Source organism: Bufo bufo, chromosome 2 (assembly GCF_905171765.1).
Source record: "Bufo bufo chromosome 2, aBufBuf1.1, whole genome shotgun sequence".
Lineage (NCBI taxonomy): Eukaryota > Metazoa > Chordata > Amphibia > Anura > Bufonidae > Bufo > Bufo bufo.
Genome location: NC_053390.1, coordinates 291,700,304 through 291,719,249, shown reverse-complemented (window position 1 = coordinate 291,719,249; position 18,946 = coordinate 291,700,304). Strand labels below are relative to the sequence as shown.

The window sequence follows — 18,946 nt, the reverse complement described above, 5'->3', positions numbered from 1 at the left end:
AACACAGTGTGATTACAGCTCCAAACTTCTGAACCATACAGACTTCGAACAGGTTCCTTCTGTGCATTTGACCAACTTAAAGAGGACCTTTCACCAGAATAAAGCATCTAAACTGACTATACAGACGTGTAGAGCGGCGCCCAGGGATCCCCCTGCACTTACTGTTATCCCCGGGCGCCGCTCCGTTCGCCTGGTATAGCCTCCGGTATCTTCATAGTTAGGCTCCACCCAGGGGAACCTGCCGGCGTCTCTTTCTCCTATGCTGTAGCGCTGGCCAATCGCAGCGCTCAGCTCATAGCCAGGCTATGAGCTGAGCGCTGCGATTGGCCAGCGCTACAGCATAGGAGAAGGAGACCGCGGCAGGTTCCCCTGGGTGGAGCCTAACTATGAAGATACCGGAGGCTATACCGGGCGAACGGAGCGGCGCCCGGGGATAACAGTAAGTGCAGGGGGATCCCTGGGCGCTGCTCTACACGTCTGTATAGTCAGTTTAGAGGTTTTATTCTGGTGAAAGGTCCTCTTTAAAGGGGTTCTCCAGGAATTAAGAAAATGAAAATACGTAAATGTTACATTATTATAAATACAGTATATTACAAAATACTTTTCATTAGTTATAATGGCTCATTTTGTTTGGGGAGCAATGATTAGAAGAAACAAAATGGCCACTGTCCTATTAGTACACACAAAGCAGTCCTAATCACACATGTTACAAGTTACTTTACAACACTGAGGTAAAGAGATGCCTCATCCTCCTCTTTAGTTTAGCTCAGGTGAAGTAACTTGTCCTGCTGTGTGATTAGGACAGATTTTGTGTGTACTAATAGGACAGCGGCCATCTTGTTTTTCCTAATGATTGTTCCCTAGACAAAATGAGCCATTATAACTAATGTAAGGTATTTGGGAATATATTTATAATGAAGTACTATTTAAGTATTTTCATTTTCTTAATTCCCGGAGATCCCCTGTAATCAGAGGTTTACGATACAGAAACAGCTTATCCTGATGAGCAGTCTTGCTGCTCCTGGCAAAATAAAAGACGCAATATGCCACTTGCACAGTCCTGGGATAGAATATAATTTCTTATATGACCTAGAAAAGAACGAGAGGAATCCTTTTCATATTTGATGGTAATTATTGACAGGTTGATGTAAGATGAGGACAGTGGTCCTAGATGCTGCAGCATTAGCCGTTTCATCCTAGCTTATTTTAGGACAGTTCTGATGTCTATAAGGTGCCACCAGGTATTATTAGCAGTCTTTAAATTGGTCCTCCCCGAACTACTTCTTTGTCTTCTTATCGCAAGTCCCCGCTCCCTTATATGCCCCAACGTATCCAGAGCCATCAGTCAGTTCTTCACGTCCTGCTAGGCCTTTGCCTTTGCCACTCTCATCAAAACGTTCCTTATGTGATCCAGTGTACTTTGATGTGTCTGTTAGACGATCCACGGCCCCTGCAGTCACAGCTTTCTGTAAAAGAGAACAGAGTTATGCTGTTTATATTACAACTCCAGCTAGTCAAGAAGGAGGGTCCACACCACAGGAACAAAGAGGTTTCAAAGGCAGCTCTTCTTAGAAAGAAGGATCAAATTACCCCTCATGCTAAAAGACTTGATGTCATTCCTGTCAGCCTCCTCTCCTGATGGAGCTCTACGATTACTGGCTTTTAAAGACACAGTGGCATATATAACAATGACATCCTCTAAGCTACATTTGGGAATATACACTGCATATGTGAGTTGATAAACAAGCTTTCGATTTTCTAAATTACTTCGATTTCAGTACTGAATTACACAACATCTGCAGAAGGTTTTTATATTACACTGCAAACTTGCTTATTGGTAGCAATCTACTAATAAACGGTAACTACTGGGCTGACAATACTTCAAGGGGAGAATACCTCCATAATATGGAAGGAAGCCCTTTTATAGGTGCCATATTACAGGTCCGCACAACTTTGAGGATGTATGGAGTTATAATATGTTCATATACAAAAGGGCAGTCAATGTGTATGGCCAGTTTTTGGGTTTGGTTGAAACAATGATGTTCTCTGCTGTAGCATGTGAATAGAATGGAAACCCTGAGACTACGTTTACATGGCGGATTTTTGCCCCCAAACCACAAAGTATCCTTGCTGAAACCGCCTCGCATTGTTTTCAATAGAGTCTGCACAGACGTAAATAATACCGTGGATTATTTACATGTGGTTTTCCAAACTGCGCCAAGAATGGACATGTCCATTCTTCAAGTGTAAAAATCAAGGAAGAAAGTGATCCCGCACCGGAGAATTCTGTCGTTGCAACGTCATTATTTTTCACATGCACATGGAACAATACATACGATAGACATCTCCTCCCTCCTAATCCAGTTCAGTTGACATGTTTCGAACACTACGGTTCTTAATCATGTTCCATGTGCATGTGAAAAATAAAGACGTTGAAACGACAGAATTCTCCGGTGCTGGATCACTTTCTTCCTTGATTTGTATGCATGCCTGAGTTTGCCTTGGCTTGTACCGCGCACGGAGGACATGAGGTGAGCTGGACTTACAAGTTGTATATTAGGACATTCTTTAAGTGGTCTCCACACAGACACCACGGGAACCTGCAGCGAAATTCTGCTCACGGTTTATGTCCACTCATTGGAGCTAAACCATAAGTGGGTCCATGGCACCGAAATTGAAATACGGAGGCAGAAACCATGGCAGTTTCTGCCACGGAATACGTATTGGATTTTGACATTGAACATCAGGTTTTGACATTGGATACTAATAAATATATATTGCCTGATGAAAGTGTAACAACCAATTAACCATTAGTTCATGCATCTCTACCTTCAAAACTGTCACAATCTAAGGGCCCATCTACATGGCAGTATTATGGATCTACGTTGGATGGATCTGTAATATGGCATCATAGAACTTTATAGGTCCATACAGTACTTCAGAAGCATAGGAACTTATTTTCCCACAAATTCATACAGATCATAGCATCTTCTATTGCAGGCAATGTTACCAAGGTAATCTCCCCTAGAAACATTGGTTCGAGAAGTGAACAATGTGCCATATTTTGGCACCATATTGCAACACACAGTTGCGTACAGCCCTGCAATTTACCTACAAAATTCTACGACCATTTCAACTTATGGAGGTGTTCTTTGGGACCCTAAGGATAAGAGTGGGATCGCAGTGTAGCGGTGCTGGCATAGAAATAATTAGGGTTGTAGCATGATTTGCACGTGTGCGGCAACCCCGGAATTGCAAAAAATTCAGCACTACTACCCCATTCATTTCTTTGCTAGCATGGGTCGGCAGCGTGTAGCTCATAAAGGAAGTCACATGTCGTGAGCTGGCTTGGTGGGTATATAACGTGTGATAGGCTGTCCACACACATCCCTCGTTGCTGCCATGGGTAAAAGGGTGATTTATCAGTTTCAAAAAGGGATGATTAGTAGTTGTCGGGCTAAGGGTGGCAGTATTTCTGAAAGTGCACAGTTTGCTAACTGTTTGCTAGATGATCTGGTAAAAGTGTATCATGAGTGGACAAATGGCACTACTGCAAATAAGAGACGTGGAAACTGCCGAGCACCAGGGGCCATTGATATATCAAGGGGAGAAAAACAAAACTGGATCGTACATCCACAATTCTATGCTTAGATCTAAATAAACTCGCTTCTCAGTGCAATATTAAGTGTACAACTCCCTATACTGCATGCTGTACAAGGTGGTTTTAATTTAGCAGGAGTCTGCATATAAGGTGGTAATTCACCTGCAGTCTCTGATAGCAAAGGACATGTTCTGTTAGACAACTGTTCAGATGGTGCAGTACTGCGTGGTGGCCTTTGTTTTTGTGACGCTGTGCTGGTGGGTTGTTGGGACCCAGGGCCATGGTTGGCATTGTCGGACAGCAGGGTTGCTGTTTGACTCCTGGGTCCTGCCGCCTACTAGGGAAGTTCCGCTTTGTCACTGCAGTGTGCTGCGCCTTTTTTGTCAGAGTAGGTCCCAACCTTGGCGCAGTGAGTGGGCTTATGCCTTTTGATCAAAATGTACACTAATGCCTCTTGTACAGCATGCAGTATAGGGGGTTGTACACCTTAATATTGAGCTGAGAAGTGAGAATATTTAGATATAAGCATGGCATTGTGGATGTGCAATCCAGTTCTGTTTTTCTCCCCTTGATATAACCAGGTGCCATTTTTGTGAGAGGTGAATGTCAGCTACCAAGGTGTGCGAAGGTGGACAGATACGCTTCAGTGGAGCAGCTCACCTCCAAATGAACCAGGGCGATACCAAATGTGTGTCTAAAACACCAATTCAGTGAACCCTACTCCATATAGGGCTCCAAAACAAATGGATGGTCACTGCACCTCTGCTAATGAAGTTGCATCGGCAGAAAAGGCTTAAATTTTCTCGCCAGTATCATAATTGGACCCCTGCTAATTGGCAAAGGGTTGCCTTCTCTGATGAGTCACGTTTTCTTCTTCATCGAATAGATGGAGGTTGGTGTGTCAGGCGAGAAACATCATAGATCAACCAGCTTGCAACCATTGGTGGAAGAACACAAGCTGGTGGTGGCAGCGTTTGGGGAATGTTTTCGTGGCATTCTCTGGGCCCACTCATCCATGTGGAAAGCACTCTCAACTAATTTGGGCACAAATCCATCCTTGCAGATCACATACAACCATACATGCCGATTGTCCTTCCTTTCCAGCAATACAATGCGACATGTAACACGGCTAGAAATGTTCAACATTGGTTGGGAAAGCATGGCCACAACTTCCAAGTAAAATCCTGGCCCCTAATTCCTCAGACTTTAACCCAAATGAGCATCTGTGGGATTGTTATGTTCGCTCTATGGATGCTCCCCCATGCACCCTCCAGCAGCTGTGGGATGCACTGCAGTCAGAATGGCTCCAGATACATGGAACAACCTACCAGGACCTTATTATGTCTCTTCCAAGCTGTCTAGCTGCTGTCCATGCTGAACACAGCGATTACTCTGGATATTAGCTGGTGGTTATAATAATGTGACTCGACAGTGTTTATATGTGTGTGAATGAATTATCAGGACTTTCTACTGATTAGGTTCAAAATCAATATTGCCTTCCACAATAAAAGCATATGACTGATGAACAAGTGATTTATCAGCTGTCTGGAGCATGACATATCTATAAAAAACTGAACTACACTCCTGGTCAGTGAGGGTCTAGAGAAACATATCTTTCTGACTGACAGGTAAGGGCATGATCAAGCATCTTATTCAAACAGAAAAAAACAGCAGCAAGTAAGAGCCACAGAAGGTGCGTTCTTCAACATCTCGCCAGCATGTACAGATACTGCTGTAAGGTGAGGGACTACAGCTAATACACCCATCACCGAAAACGCTACTAGGCCAGTATGACCTAAGTGTTAAACTGCAGCCATCCAACCTGCCTCCATAATCCTTACTGGTGCCAGAGAGAATTGCACTTGGAAATTGCTGCTATTGAATATATCTGAAGTTCTAGATGGCACTTAGTTAAAAAGACTTTGTTAGATTTAACTCTGGCCTCCTTCTTCAGTTCTATAATTCCTCTGCACTGATCCCCAAGGAACAACGGCCTGAGGGAGTACACTGTGACACAACATTTCATCAGGGCCACTACCACTCCTATCCTCTACACCGGCTCTTTAGGGGGTACTTTCATTGAAAGATTCCTGACTGGTTAATTGATGCATTTCACATACATGATATTGTGACCATCTGAATGATTTTCAATACAAAGGATGCCCCTTTAATGGCCCAAGTGAAACATTCAAATAAAACAGCGGCTGAGGACAAAGTAACCCATGCATGGCAAGCTTAAAGGGGTTACTCCATCAGAGCTCCTGGCTCCTGGCAATCAGCTTTTGCTGAGGGAAGTCAAGTCTGGCCAGACATTTCTCCTGCTGCAACTGAGCAGATGAATGGCTGTCCATGTAATACATGAACTACTGGAGCGGGAGTCACTGACTGTAAGAGGCTCTCGGCTGGGGCTCACAGATGGGGTCCTGGGTGGGGTACCTCCCCCTCTGTGACATCCATATGCCATAACAGAGCATATACTGTAGACAGGGGTTGTCTTGATGCTTGTTTTTCTCATTAATTTCAAGGATCAGATTCTGATTTAACATTAGAGAAGGTAAGGCGAGGTTCACATATGCGGTCCGAACTCTTGTAATCTGTTCCAGCAGAGGATTCATTATAGCTGGATACCGCCCTGAAGCACCGGTTCCCCATTGACTTTAATGGGATCCGGCTGCTTTCCGGCATAAATACTGGCTTTCAGCAGGATAAAAAATACTGCACGCAGTGGTAATTGTCTAGCTGAAAGCTGGCATTCATGCCGGAAAGTGGTTCGATCCATTTTGGATTCCATTATAGTCAACAGGGATCCGATGGTGTGCAGAAAGCTGGTAAACTCTGCTGGTCTGTTCTTCTGCCAGAACAGACTACCAAAGTTGGTGCTGTATATATGACTGTACCCTAAGGCTACTTTCACACTCGCGTTTTGGGCAGATCCGTCATGGATCTGCAAAAACGGATCTGTTACAATAATACAACCGCATGCATTCGTCATGAACGGATCCATTTGTATTATCTGTAACATAGCAAAGACGAATCCGTCATGAACTCCATTGAAAGTCAATGGGAGACGGATCAGTTTTCTATTGTGCCAGATTGTGTCAGAAAAAAGGGAACCATCCCCATTGACTTACATTGTGTGCCAGGACGGATCAGTTTGGCTCAGTTTCGTCAAGCGGAGATTGAAGGCAAACTGATGCATTCTGAGCTGTTCTTTTTCATGCCTCCGGATTAAATTCCATTACTTTGGACCTGCTGTCTCCAGTTTTTTGTTTTTTCATCCTTTTGATATGTACGCTGAATTGGGGGCTTTTTTACAACCCCCTGGAGACATGCACCCACCACATTGACACTAAGGCCTCTTTTACACGAGCGTGTCCGGAAAAGGTCTGGATGCGTTGCGGCAAACCCGCGCTAGTAGGTACGCAATTGCAGTCAGTTTTGACTGCGATTGCGTTCCGTTGTTCAGTTTTTGATGGTGATGGATCATGTGACGAACCATGTGATGAACGTAGTGACGTCATCAAAAGGTCCTATTCCTCACAAAAGAAGACAGAAGAGATGCCGGCTGCGCGAACAAGTGGATTAAGGTGAGTTAAATATTATTATTATTTTTAACCCCTCCAGCGCTGTTTTACTATGCATTCTGTATTCAGAATGCTATTATTTTCCCTTATAACCATGTTATAAGGGAAAATAATAAAGATCGGGTCCCCATCCCAATAGTCTCCTAGCAACCGTGCGTGAAAATTGCACCGCATCCGCACTTGCTTGCGGATGCTTGCGATTTTCACGCAGCCCCATTCACTTCTATGTGGCCTGCGTTGCGTGAAAAACGCACAAAATAGAGCTTGCTGCGATTTTCACGCAACGCACAAGTGATGCGTGAAAATCACCGCTCGTGTGCACAGCCCCATAGAAATGAATGGGTCCAGATTCAGTGCGGGTGCAATGCGTTCAACTCACGCATTGCACCCGCGTGGAAAACTCGCCCGTGTGAAAGGGGCCTAAGGAGTGCTGTCCATCCCTGTATTGGTCTGATCCTTTTCCATTCAGAATGCATTAGGTGCAAAGCTGATCGGTTTTGGACCGCTTGTGAGAGCCCATGACAGATCTCAAAATGCCAGTGTGAAAGTAGCCTAACACTACAAGCACAAAGGGTTCAGAGAAACTGCTTCTCTGTCACTGAGATTACAGCTTCCTTAACAACAGATTAGATAAGGAAGCAAACATTTTAGAAACTGTGAACCTGATGACAAAGATGCCACAGGGAGCTACAGCATCTCAGCTATGTACAGAAAAAAGGGATTACATTTTTTAATAAACAATGATTTTATCTCAAAATAAGTACAATAATAAAAAATGTCCCCAAAGGTGTACATAGCTTTTAAAATTCTGTCACTTGCTTTTTATGGTCAACATACAAACTGTCATGAGCCAGCATTTATTGTAATATAAAAGGAAAGTTAGCAGCCTGTTACTATTGAAAAAGTATAACAAAAACCTCTGAACTGAGCTAGTCCAGAAACCTTTAGACCAGTGACAAAAAGACAGATTTGTATATGCAGTATACACAGTATACACTGCAGTATACGTATATATCTATTACATAGTGTGTAGATTACTAGTGTTTTATTGAGCTCTACATAATTTATTAGGCATCTTTATTAAAGGGAACCTGTCCCTAGAACAGGCTTATTGAGCTATTTACATGTTCACACTGGTCACACTGCCAACGTTCAGAAACTGGTTTTCTTGAAGTACTCAATTAGTGTTTTTGAGTGAAAAAAAAAAGTTTGAAAATGTACCTGACGTCATGAAAACATAGCTAGTGGAGTTACTGGGGCGTATTTCTGCATGAGGTCAGTCACCGAGTCATGCTCGCTATCCCTCCCACTTCGCTGTTATAGACCACCACTTGGTTCCTGGACCTCAGTGCCTGGCTGTGTGCAGGCACCTAAGACCTCGTTCCACCTCAGGAACGAGGTCTTATGTGCCTGCTAGAGATGTCGCATGGCCAGGCGATGATGTCCAGTTTCCAGTTGGCAGCGTGACCAGTGTGAACATGTACATAGCTCAATAGGCTGGTTCTGGTGACAGGTTCCCTTTAAAGTCATAAATAAGAACGGGGGTGTAAGAAGCAACTACTCCAAGTCTAGTTCTCACAAAGTGCATACAGGAGTATTAGTTTCCCTGAAATATGCCCAGTAGTACGGTATCCTCCTGTACTTTGATGTTGTTTCGACTTGCAATCCAGATTGATTCTAATGTAAACTTAGTCTTGGAATGTAGCAGTACAGAAAGTGTGTCCGTCCCATTGTTACTTCATTTCTCGCTCACAGATGTGGACAGAGTGCTCAATAAACCAGCAGCAAAGCAGTAAATCTCTGCTACTTGCAATCCTCTTTTTTCTTGCCTTTCGTTAGTGACCTTGGCTTACTTCCTGAGTCATTTCTTAATCTCAGCCTGTGGAGTGATTCATAACCCCCCACCCCCTCCCTGCTCCTGAGTTATGTATGGTTTTTAAACGTAAAGCCACATGCCTGGAACCGTTACCTGGCTCCGGCCTGCCCTGGCGTGTCTTCGAGCCTACACCTAATTTACTTTATTGTACATGCAAATGAAGGAGTGCACTGTTCTGTGATGTCTGGGTAAAGGTAAGGCATTTCTCAACATCTGTTTCATGAATAATATATAACATGAGAATTACTTATTGTATAACTGATAGAAAAACAAACTAATTTGAGCTCTCACCGTGGTCCCCATACTTGCAGGTTCTTTGGCCTCTACAAGCTTGTGGATGGCTGCTATTGCCTCACTTGCCGGTTGGCCTTGAAATCTCTTCTCTGACAGAAGTTCCAGTGCCTTCTGAAATTCTCCGTAGGTAATCACATGCGCTGCCTTACCTCTAAAGAAGGGGGTGACAGACTTAAAAGTTAGTGGGTGGCCCGACTTGAAAGGCAACATTGCACACTTTGCGTGAATTGTGTGGATCTGTTCAAAAGTTATCCTAGAAAATGGGAGCTAGAACAATAAACCAACAGCATCCTCCATCTTTTCGTGGTGACAACCACCTTCTTTTTCATGAAGATTGTTGTCAGTACTTGGAGGGCACACATTCCTTTTGAACTTAACTTTATTCCTTTCAACTGTTGGTAACTTGGGTGAGCCGTCCTTCACAGAGGCAGGGGCCTCACTGTAATACCACCCAGGACAGGTTGCACCCAAGCCTACATGGTCATCTTGAAGGATCAAAGCAGTGTCTTAGTTCCACTGACCCACTTCAGCCAGTACCTGGCTGAGAAAGCATTTCCTGCTGTTTCCTGTGTGTCAAGATGGGACTAGGAAGTGGAGATCAGCAGGGACCCAGTAAGAGTCAGACTGGAAATGGTTGGGGATCATTGAGGTAAGTAATGCATCTTTCATTTTTTCAACCCATTCTTCCCCTTTTCTAAAATAAAAAAAATAATATTATCTTGCTGGACATTCTCTTTAAAGGGGTATTCCAGGATTTTAAATATTGATGGCCCATTTCCAGGATAGGCCATTGGTGGGGGTCCAACACCCCTCAGCCCACCTATCAGCTTGTTTCTGAGAAGCTCTGGCACCAAAAGTCTGTGCTGGAACTACATGGCTACATCCACTGTGCAGTGGTTGGAGCTGGTTACTACAATGCTACTCCAACTGAAGGGCATGGGAGAGGCACTACAATAACTACAGTGGACGGAGCTGTGTAGTTTCAGCACCGGAGCTACTCGTGAACAGCTGATAGGTTGGAGTGCGGAGTGTTAGACCCCTGACGATCACATATTGATGGTGTATCCTGGGGAATCCTTTAATACGGCAGGGGAGTTGGCTATAGGACTCTCACTGATCAGATATTGATAGCCTATCATAAAGATAGATAATCAATATCAAAACCCTGGAATACCCTTTTAAAGGGAACCTGTCACCATGATTCTGTACTATCTGCAGTAATACAGTCCAGATTTCCATTTTTTATTTTCCTACTGCCTCCCATTCTCTCACTGTCACCAGGCAAAGCTGCACTGAAATACACAGTCTGAACCGCTGTGCCATGCTAATGTAATGGAGAGGATCGTATGCATGCACAGCCGTCCCTACAATGTATTTTAGTGCAGTTTTAAATGCTGACAGCAAAGCAACGGGTGGCAGTATAAAAAATGGTGATCTGGACTTCTTATGTGGAGTACCACTCATGTATTACAGCAGATAACAGTCCAAAACGTTGGATATGTAATTTATATGTTAATATACAATTCAATTTAGAATAATAATTTTATAAATACTTGTATTTAAAATTATAATTCAATTAATATAATAGTTTTTCTCAAGACTCACTTCACTTTGGCAAAGACAATGTCCACATCCGTACTAGTACATCCATTTTCTTGTATGTTGCATTCCTTGCAGAGTTTGCTGAAGTTTTTGCCGGTCATTTCATTTCCAGTTGCCTTGGAGTTCCCGTAAACAGCAAATTTACGGAACGCATTCTCAAGTTCCTGAGACATCTGAAGAAAGTAGTGTATTCCTCAGTCTTTACATAAAAAGTAATAGTTTGGCTATGTATTACTATTAATTACATTCACACAACTGTTGCTGATTGTACAAATAATATTTGACCATCTTATTCACTCATAACTGATGATACGTACGTATGTATCTACCTAGTGCATATGTATACACAGGCCAGAACAGTCTCTGGCTGGTAGGCTTCACAAACACTGGAGTGCCATGCGTTAAGGACCATTGTATTAAACTGTATGTATGTTGATTTGGAGTTTCCATGTGAGGACTTATATTAGTCCCCACACAATACTGTATGTAAACTATACATCACTAAAGACATGATATGGATGTATTTCATCCTTGTAGAAGCCATTTGTCACTGCTATTTGGGTGGTAATCTCATTGGTGACTTAAAATTGCAAGATGTACATCAGCTACAATGATGAGGGGATACATTTAGCAAACACAGTCCCTCTTTATGGTTAACAAAGGGGTTAAAAACAATGGTAAGACTGAACTTGTGAGCAGATTTTAGAGTCATGGGTATGGCCATGTAAACAAGCAGTGTACACAAACAGCAATGTAAGCAGCCCAGTCCTAGGCTAGGACAACATATACTTTCTATAGTCACGCTTTCAAAGTAAAGCCCAAGTTGCACTAAGGTTGCATGTAGATGACAAGTATATCAATGTGGTCAGCAAAGCACTGCCCAAGATCTACTCTTGGGAATTGAAATCAGAATTCTTACTATGAGAACTTCAGGAGCCCAAATTCATGGAAGTACCTATGGAAACGGTGCTGCATACGGACCACGGGACTGCCTATGGACTACAGGAAATTAAAATTTCAAGTAGTGTATTCATAAATACACACACTGACCCACACACCACAGCGGCTCAGTGGTTAGTGGGCAGCACGGTGGCTCAGTGGTTAGCACTGGTGCCTTGCAGCGCTGGGGTCCTAGGCTTGTATCTGACCAAGGACAACATCTGCATGGAGTTTGTATGTTCTCCCCGTGTTTGCGTGGGTTTCCTCCGGGTTCTCCGGTTTCCTCCTACACTCCAAAGACATACTGATAGGGACCTTAGATTGTGAGCCCCATTGGGGACAGTTGGATGCTAATGACTGTAAAGCGCTGCGGAATATAGTAGCGCTATATAAGTGCATAAAATACATTTTTATATATATATATAAAAGTTGGGTGTACAGACTGGTAAACTAGTTTACTCCTTACACTGTACATGCCATTTCTATCCATCCAATTACGTCTATTTCTATGTACTGCCATTGAAGAATATTCTAGATAAATAGAAGCCAGTGTTTGTCACCTCGGAAATACCACTAAAAATAAACATAAAACAGATGCCACATGTATCCAAGGGTTTGTTAAATATACATGCATATGAATGTTTGATATAGCTCTCATTGAAAAACACCAGACACAGTGGGAGCTCCTCTGTGATTTACAAGCAAAGTAACAGAAAGTAGACTTTTCAGATTTAGACCTGTCATAACCACACAGCGCCAAACAATCCAGAAAGAGATATGTGGATGATGAGAACAGGGCGGAGAAATACTGCACCTTGATGACACTGTCCACTGGATGGGCTGTCTGTAGAATGTTACTTCTTTTATGAGAGACTTACATCATAAGAAATGTGATGTCACATCTGTCACCATGTCAACTAAGTCAACCCCACCATTTATATAATCAGTGACATCTAACATCTTCTTGTAATCTATCTTTGTTAGGGCTCATGCACACAAACGTATTTTCTTTCCGTGTCCGTTCCGTTTTTTTTTTGTGGACCGTATACGGAACCATTCATTTCAATGGGTCCGCAAAAAAAAGGAAGTTACTCTATGTGCATTCATTTCCATGTGTCCGTATGTCCATTCCGCAAAATGTCCTATTATTGACCACATTACAGACAAGGATAGGACTGTTCTATTAAGGGCCAGCCGTTCCATTCAGCAAAATACGGAATGCTCACGGACGTCATCCGTATATTTTGCGGATACGTGTTTTGTGGACCGCAAAATACATACAGTCGCGTTCTATCGCACAGTCAGTGTTTGATCAGTTATTTCCATCAGTTATTGTAAGCCAAAACCAGTAGTAAGGCCTACTCAAAGATCAGGTGTAATTTACATTTTTGCTCCTGTTCTGTGTTTTTGACTCACACCTGGTTTTGCTGACAATCACTGGTGGAAAACACTTGCCAAAGGCCTCTTGCACACGACCATATGGCTTTTTCAGTATTTTGCGGTCCCATTGAAGTGAATGGGTCCGGATTCAGTACGGGTGCAATACGTTCACCTCACGCATCGCATCCGCGCGGAATTCTCGCCCGTGTGAAAGGGGCCTAAGGCCTCTTACACACGACCATATGGCTTTTTCAGTATCTTGCGATCCGCAAAAAACGGATCCGCAAAAAATTTGGATCACGTCTGTGTGCATTCCATTTTTTGCAGAACGGAACAGCTGGCCCCTGATAGAACAGTACTATCCTTGTATGTTATGCGGACAATAATAGGACATGTTCTATCTTTAAACGGAATGGAAAAACAGAAATACGGAAATGGAAGGCATACGGAGTACCTTCCGTTTTTTTTTTTTGCAGATCCATTGAAATAAATGGTTTTGTATACGGTCCGTATACGGAACACAAAAAACAGAACGTAAAAAAAAAAAAGCTTGTGTGCAAGAGGCCTAAGGTGAGAATTCTGCACGGGTGCAATGCGTGAGATGAACGTATTGCACCCGTACTGAATCCGAACCCATTCACTTCAATGGGGCTGTGCAGATGAGCGGTGATTTGCGTTGCGTGAAAATCGCAGCATGGTCTATATTCTGCGTTTTTCACCTAAACGCAAGCAAGTGCGGATGCAATGCGATTTTCACGCATGGTTGCTAGGAGATGATGTTAATAAATTGATTAAAGTCAATTTACTGTATTATTTTCCCTTATAACATGGTTATAAAGGAAAATAATAACATTCTTAATACAGAATGCTTAGTAAAATGTTGCTTGAGGGGTTAAAAAAAATCGAAAATATTAACTCACCTCATCCAATTGATCGCGCAGCCGGTATCGTCTTCTTTCTTCTTCTTTGAGGACCTGCAAAAGGACATCTTCATTCAGCAGGACCTGCGCTGACGTCACCGCGCTCACCACTAGCAATTTATGCCGGTCTTAATACCAATGTGCTGGTGGCGGATGCACCCATGTTATGTAGAGGCGCAGGCCTCTACATAACTTTGGCGCTTAGTTTTGACTGCCGTGCGACATGGATTAAAGGGTTTGTCCCACTAAAAATATTCTACAGTTTTCAAACCAGCACCTGGATCTGAATACTTTTGTAATTGCATGTAATTAATAATTTAGCACAGCCACTGAGTTATTCAATATAATGTATCTGTATAGCACCACCTGCAGTTAGTTTTTTTTTCTTATTTCCTTGTCCTGCTCACTGAGAAGGCCGCACATGCTCAGTTCCATCCTTCAACTGCCTCCTGAGCTGTGATAGGTAGAGCTGAGACACGCCCCCTGAGCTGTAGCAGAAAAGACACTCCCCTTGAGCTCTCAGCTGGATATAAATCTAGCAGAGAAATGAATGGGGAGATCTCTGGACCCCTGTGAGGTACAGGGCTGGTTCTAGCTTTGTGAGAAAGAGGCTGTCATGTCCTATATGCTGTCTGATTTTAATTTTTTACATTAGTCATAGGATAACCCCTTTAAGCTACGCTAGCTCCCTTGCTGACGTAGTTTAAGACTATTTTCCAAGCCATAAAGTGGAGTAGAAAATGGTAAATGACATGGGCCCTCTTCCACACCACGCCCCCTTTTTCTGCCACCTCAGGCGCAGATTTTGCCACAAAACCCCTTTGCAACAAAATCTGTGTCTAAAATACACCAAAAAGTGGCATATATTTGTTTACAAATTACCCCGATAGAGAAATGTCTATCTCTGCACCAGATTTACCATCCAGCCTGAGCCCCTGTGATAAATCTGGTGCAGGTCCATACGCCCTCTACAGTATTAAGGCTGTATTACATAGCACGATGTGGCAGACGATTGTAGGGAGAAACGTTCGTTAGCGATTACCTATGGAAAAATTGGGCAATGTATGGCTATAGTAAATCAGGGCCATTGTTTTTCTGCTGTTAGCAGTTCTGCCTCTTGTTGCACCCTGTGTGAATGCATCCTTAGCATTAGACCTCATGCACACGACCGTTCCGTTTTTTGCGGTCCGCAAATTTCGGATCCGCAAAACACGGAAGCCGCCCGTGTACCTTCCGCAATTTGCGGAATGGAACAGGCGGCCCATTGTAGAAATGCCTATTCTTGTCCGCAAAACGGACAAGAATAAGACATGTTATATTTTTTTTGCGGGGCCACGGAACAGAGCAGTGGATACGGACAGCACACGGAGTGCTTAAATAAAGGAAGAGACCGGCACTCCTTGGTACTGCAATTATATCGGGTTTATTCGTCACTCATAGAAGAGGTGACGCTCGTTTCGACACATGCAAGTGTCGAAACGCGCGTCACCTCTTCTATGAGTGGTGAATAAACCCGATATAATTGCAGTACCAAGGAGTGTCGGTCTCTTCCTTTATTTAAGCATCCGGAGTGACGTCCGCTAACCGTGCACCCATACCTTCAGAAATGCAGCAAAAAAAAACATAATCTGTTGCACACTTGTAAAATCATGGAATTTCATTAATATCTTGTAACTTGATCTGTATATAAGAAAAGAGAATAATCTGAGTTTACAAAGTAACGTGAATCATCCTGTGCGACAGATCAGTCACGAGTAAGGAGCGAGGAATGCAAGGAACATCTGTCAAAAATAAGCAGCACCAGTATCTTGGCTCCTAGATTCTGGACATTAAAGTTTTTTTCCATAATTTTGATATTAGTATCAGATTGTCAGGGGTCCGACTCCCAACACCCCTGCTGATCAGCTGTTCTAGGAAGCTGCGGTGTTCGCCTGAGCTCCGGTGAGCGCAGTGGCCTCCTCGTGCTTACCAAGTACATGACGGGGATATTGGTTACTTTCCGTTCGCCCCCTCTCAACTTTAACCACCCTCTTTCTCCAACCCCATCCAACCAATAAACTCCAACCCAATGATCCATACCTTGTCAAACCTTAATAAAGACTCGGACACCAGGCTGGATTCAATTGGCCACAGCAGCCGTTTATTAACAACCTTTTTCTTAACCAAAATATAAACATAATTATAACAATGACGATTACTCCTGGGGGAGGTCCTTGAAGCCCCAAATAACAGAGTTACCTGACCGGGTGAGCCATCTTGCCTCCAGCCGTTGCCTGCCAGCTCAGAAGCACCACTGATGGCCTCCTTTAATTCCGGCACAACTGATCGCCCACCATTGGAGTCCAGCCCCAACCGTGGCGCCCTCCCATCATCCTCACCTGTGAATATAGCCAACTTCAAGTACCTCTTACCGCCACAGCTGCCGTGACAAAATACTGCACCCTATTACCACTGACCCTACCCACCCCAAAACAAACCGCCCCAAAAAGACTCCCTTAAAGAGGACCTTTCACTAGTTTAAAAACTAAAAACTAACTATATCAGTGGGCAGAGCGGCGCCCAGGGGTCCCCCTGCACTTACTAGTATGTCTGGGGCCGCTTCGTTCGCCCGGTATAGGCTCCGGTGTCTTCAGCTCCCTCTGTTGTACTGGGCGGAGTTTTTGTATTAGGGTTGTCCCTTGCTGCAGCGCTGGCCAATCGTAGCGCACAGCTCATAGCCTGGGACCTCGCCAAGTAATGGCCAGACTGGGGGCAGAGCCTTTAGGGGAGGCCAACATGACGGGGGGTTTGGTTCAGGGAGACCCCGGGGAGTAGGGATAGGTCAGGGCTGTTAAAGGGGTTGAGTTAGGGAGAACCTGAGGCGTAGGGATTGGTCAGTTTCAGTCAGTTTAGGGGTGTGGAATAAGGGGTTAAAAAGGGGATGCAGGGGGAAGAAGGGTGCCATTTTGGTTTAACTTAAACCAAAATGGCACCCTTCTTCCCCCTGCATCCCCTTTTTAACCCCTTATTCCACACCCCTAAACTGAAACTGACCAATCCCTACGCCTCGGGTTCTCCCTAACCCAACCCCTTTAACAACCCTGACCTATCCCTACTCCCCGGGGTCTCCCTGAACCAAACCCCCCGTCATGTTGGCCTCCCCTAAAGGCTCTGCCCCCAGTCTGGCCATTACTTGACGGGGGTATTGGTTACTTTCCGTTCGCCCCCTCTCAACTTTAACCGCCCTCTTTCTCCAACCCCATCCCACCAATAAACTCCAACCCAATGATCCATACCCTGTCGGACATCAGGCTGGATTAAATTGGCCACAGCAGTCGTTTATTGACATAAATTATATATCCATAACCTTTTTCTAAACCAAAATATAAACATAATTATAACAATGACAATTACTCTCGGGGGAGGTCCTTGAAGCCCCAAATAACAGAGTTACCCGACCGGGTGAGCCATCTTGCCTCCAGCCGTTGCCCGCCAGCTGAGAAGCACCACTGAATGGCCCCCTTTAATTCCGCCACAACTGATCGCCCACCATGGGAGTCCAGCCCCAACAGTGGAGCCCTCCCATCATCCTCACCTAGGAATATAACCAACTTCAAGGACCTCCCACCGCCACCAACACACCGAATTGACCCCTTAATTCTGTGCATCCCTCCACATCCTAAAAGCGGTCTCTATCCCTTCTTGTAAAGCCAAACTCCACATATCCAGACCCACTGCATTCAAATGCACTCCATCAGACTTCCAAAAGCCCCCAACACCCTTCTCAAGCTCCATACGTCTCACCACCACCGCCCCATTCCTGGCCATAAAACGACCCATCGCCCGATTAAATTGGACTCTGGCCCTGTTCACCGCCTCCACCAATATGGCACCCCTCCAAACCTTCCTCGGGACTATGTCCGATCAAACTGTCACTAACTTTGGGAACAAGGCCCACAACCTCAACATGTCGAACGTAATGTCTCTTACAAGTTCCCAAAATGGTCATGCCATCAAATCATTACCACCCACATGTACCACTAATACATCCGGCACCCTATCCAGCCTAACAAAACAGTGTACCTCCGGCAGTACCCCGCTCCATACTATGCCCCTACGAACCAACCATCTTACCAAACCCGCTGATCTATCGAAGCCTAGTTGCTGACCGTCTGGCCGAACCGCTGCCCGGACAGCCCCCCAAAAGACGTATAAATGTCCCAAAATCCACACTAGGGCGGGTACTGCACCAGTAACGAGAAAATAAAAGCAAAGAACAACACTGCTGCCAACACCCGCCACCCCTCTAAGGCCTTCCCCTCAACTCCCTCAAACTACATTCGATTCAGGCATATATAGGACTGAAAACGAATAGATTCCCAGCGCCCAATCTGTTTTATAACCTCATACCCCGACCCCCACCGAACCGCCTCAGTCGCCGCACCAATCCTGAATGAATGGCTGGAATACGCCGCTTGACCCAACCCTAACTGAAAGCAGGACAAAAAAGGAACCATCAGCGTGCACTAATAAAGGCAAAATCCCAACCTTAACATCTGCCCCATATTCCCACATACAATGCATTGGGCACATTGCACAGTCCGGAATACCGAACAACACCACTCTACGCCCTCTTCCTTCTACATCCGTCTTGGAACGACATATTACGAATTTCACCCTATCGTGGAACAAATCCATGTCGTCCCTAAACAACCCTCCCACCCGACTAACCGTTGGACAAACCAACTCCCCCAAGAGTAAAGCCCCAAAG

The 18,946-nt window shown here is 44.3% G+C and overlaps 1 protein-coding gene across 2 annotated transcripts in view; it reads right to left on the bottom strand.

The window, feature by feature from the left end:
* Positions 1 to 958: 958 nt before the first annotated feature.
* The window catches only part of TPPP2 (tubulin polymerization promoting protein family member 2), a 46,755-nt gene continuing 28,767 nt past the window's right edge, over positions 959 to 18,946 (bottom strand). For both annotated transcript variants that reach the window (XM_040416737.1, XM_040416736.1), the window contains exons 2-4: positions 10,961 to 11,130; positions 9,353 to 9,506; positions 959 to 1,466 (exon numbers count right to left, since the gene is read on the bottom strand). In XM_040416737.1, coding sequence (XP_040272671.1) covers positions 1,278 to 1,466; positions 9,353 to 9,506; positions 10,961 to 11,130 — 513 coding nt within the window. In that variant the 3' untranslated portion in view covers positions 959 to 1,277. The remainder of the gene's footprint in view (positions 1,467 to 9,352; positions 9,507 to 10,960; positions 11,131 to 18,946) is intronic.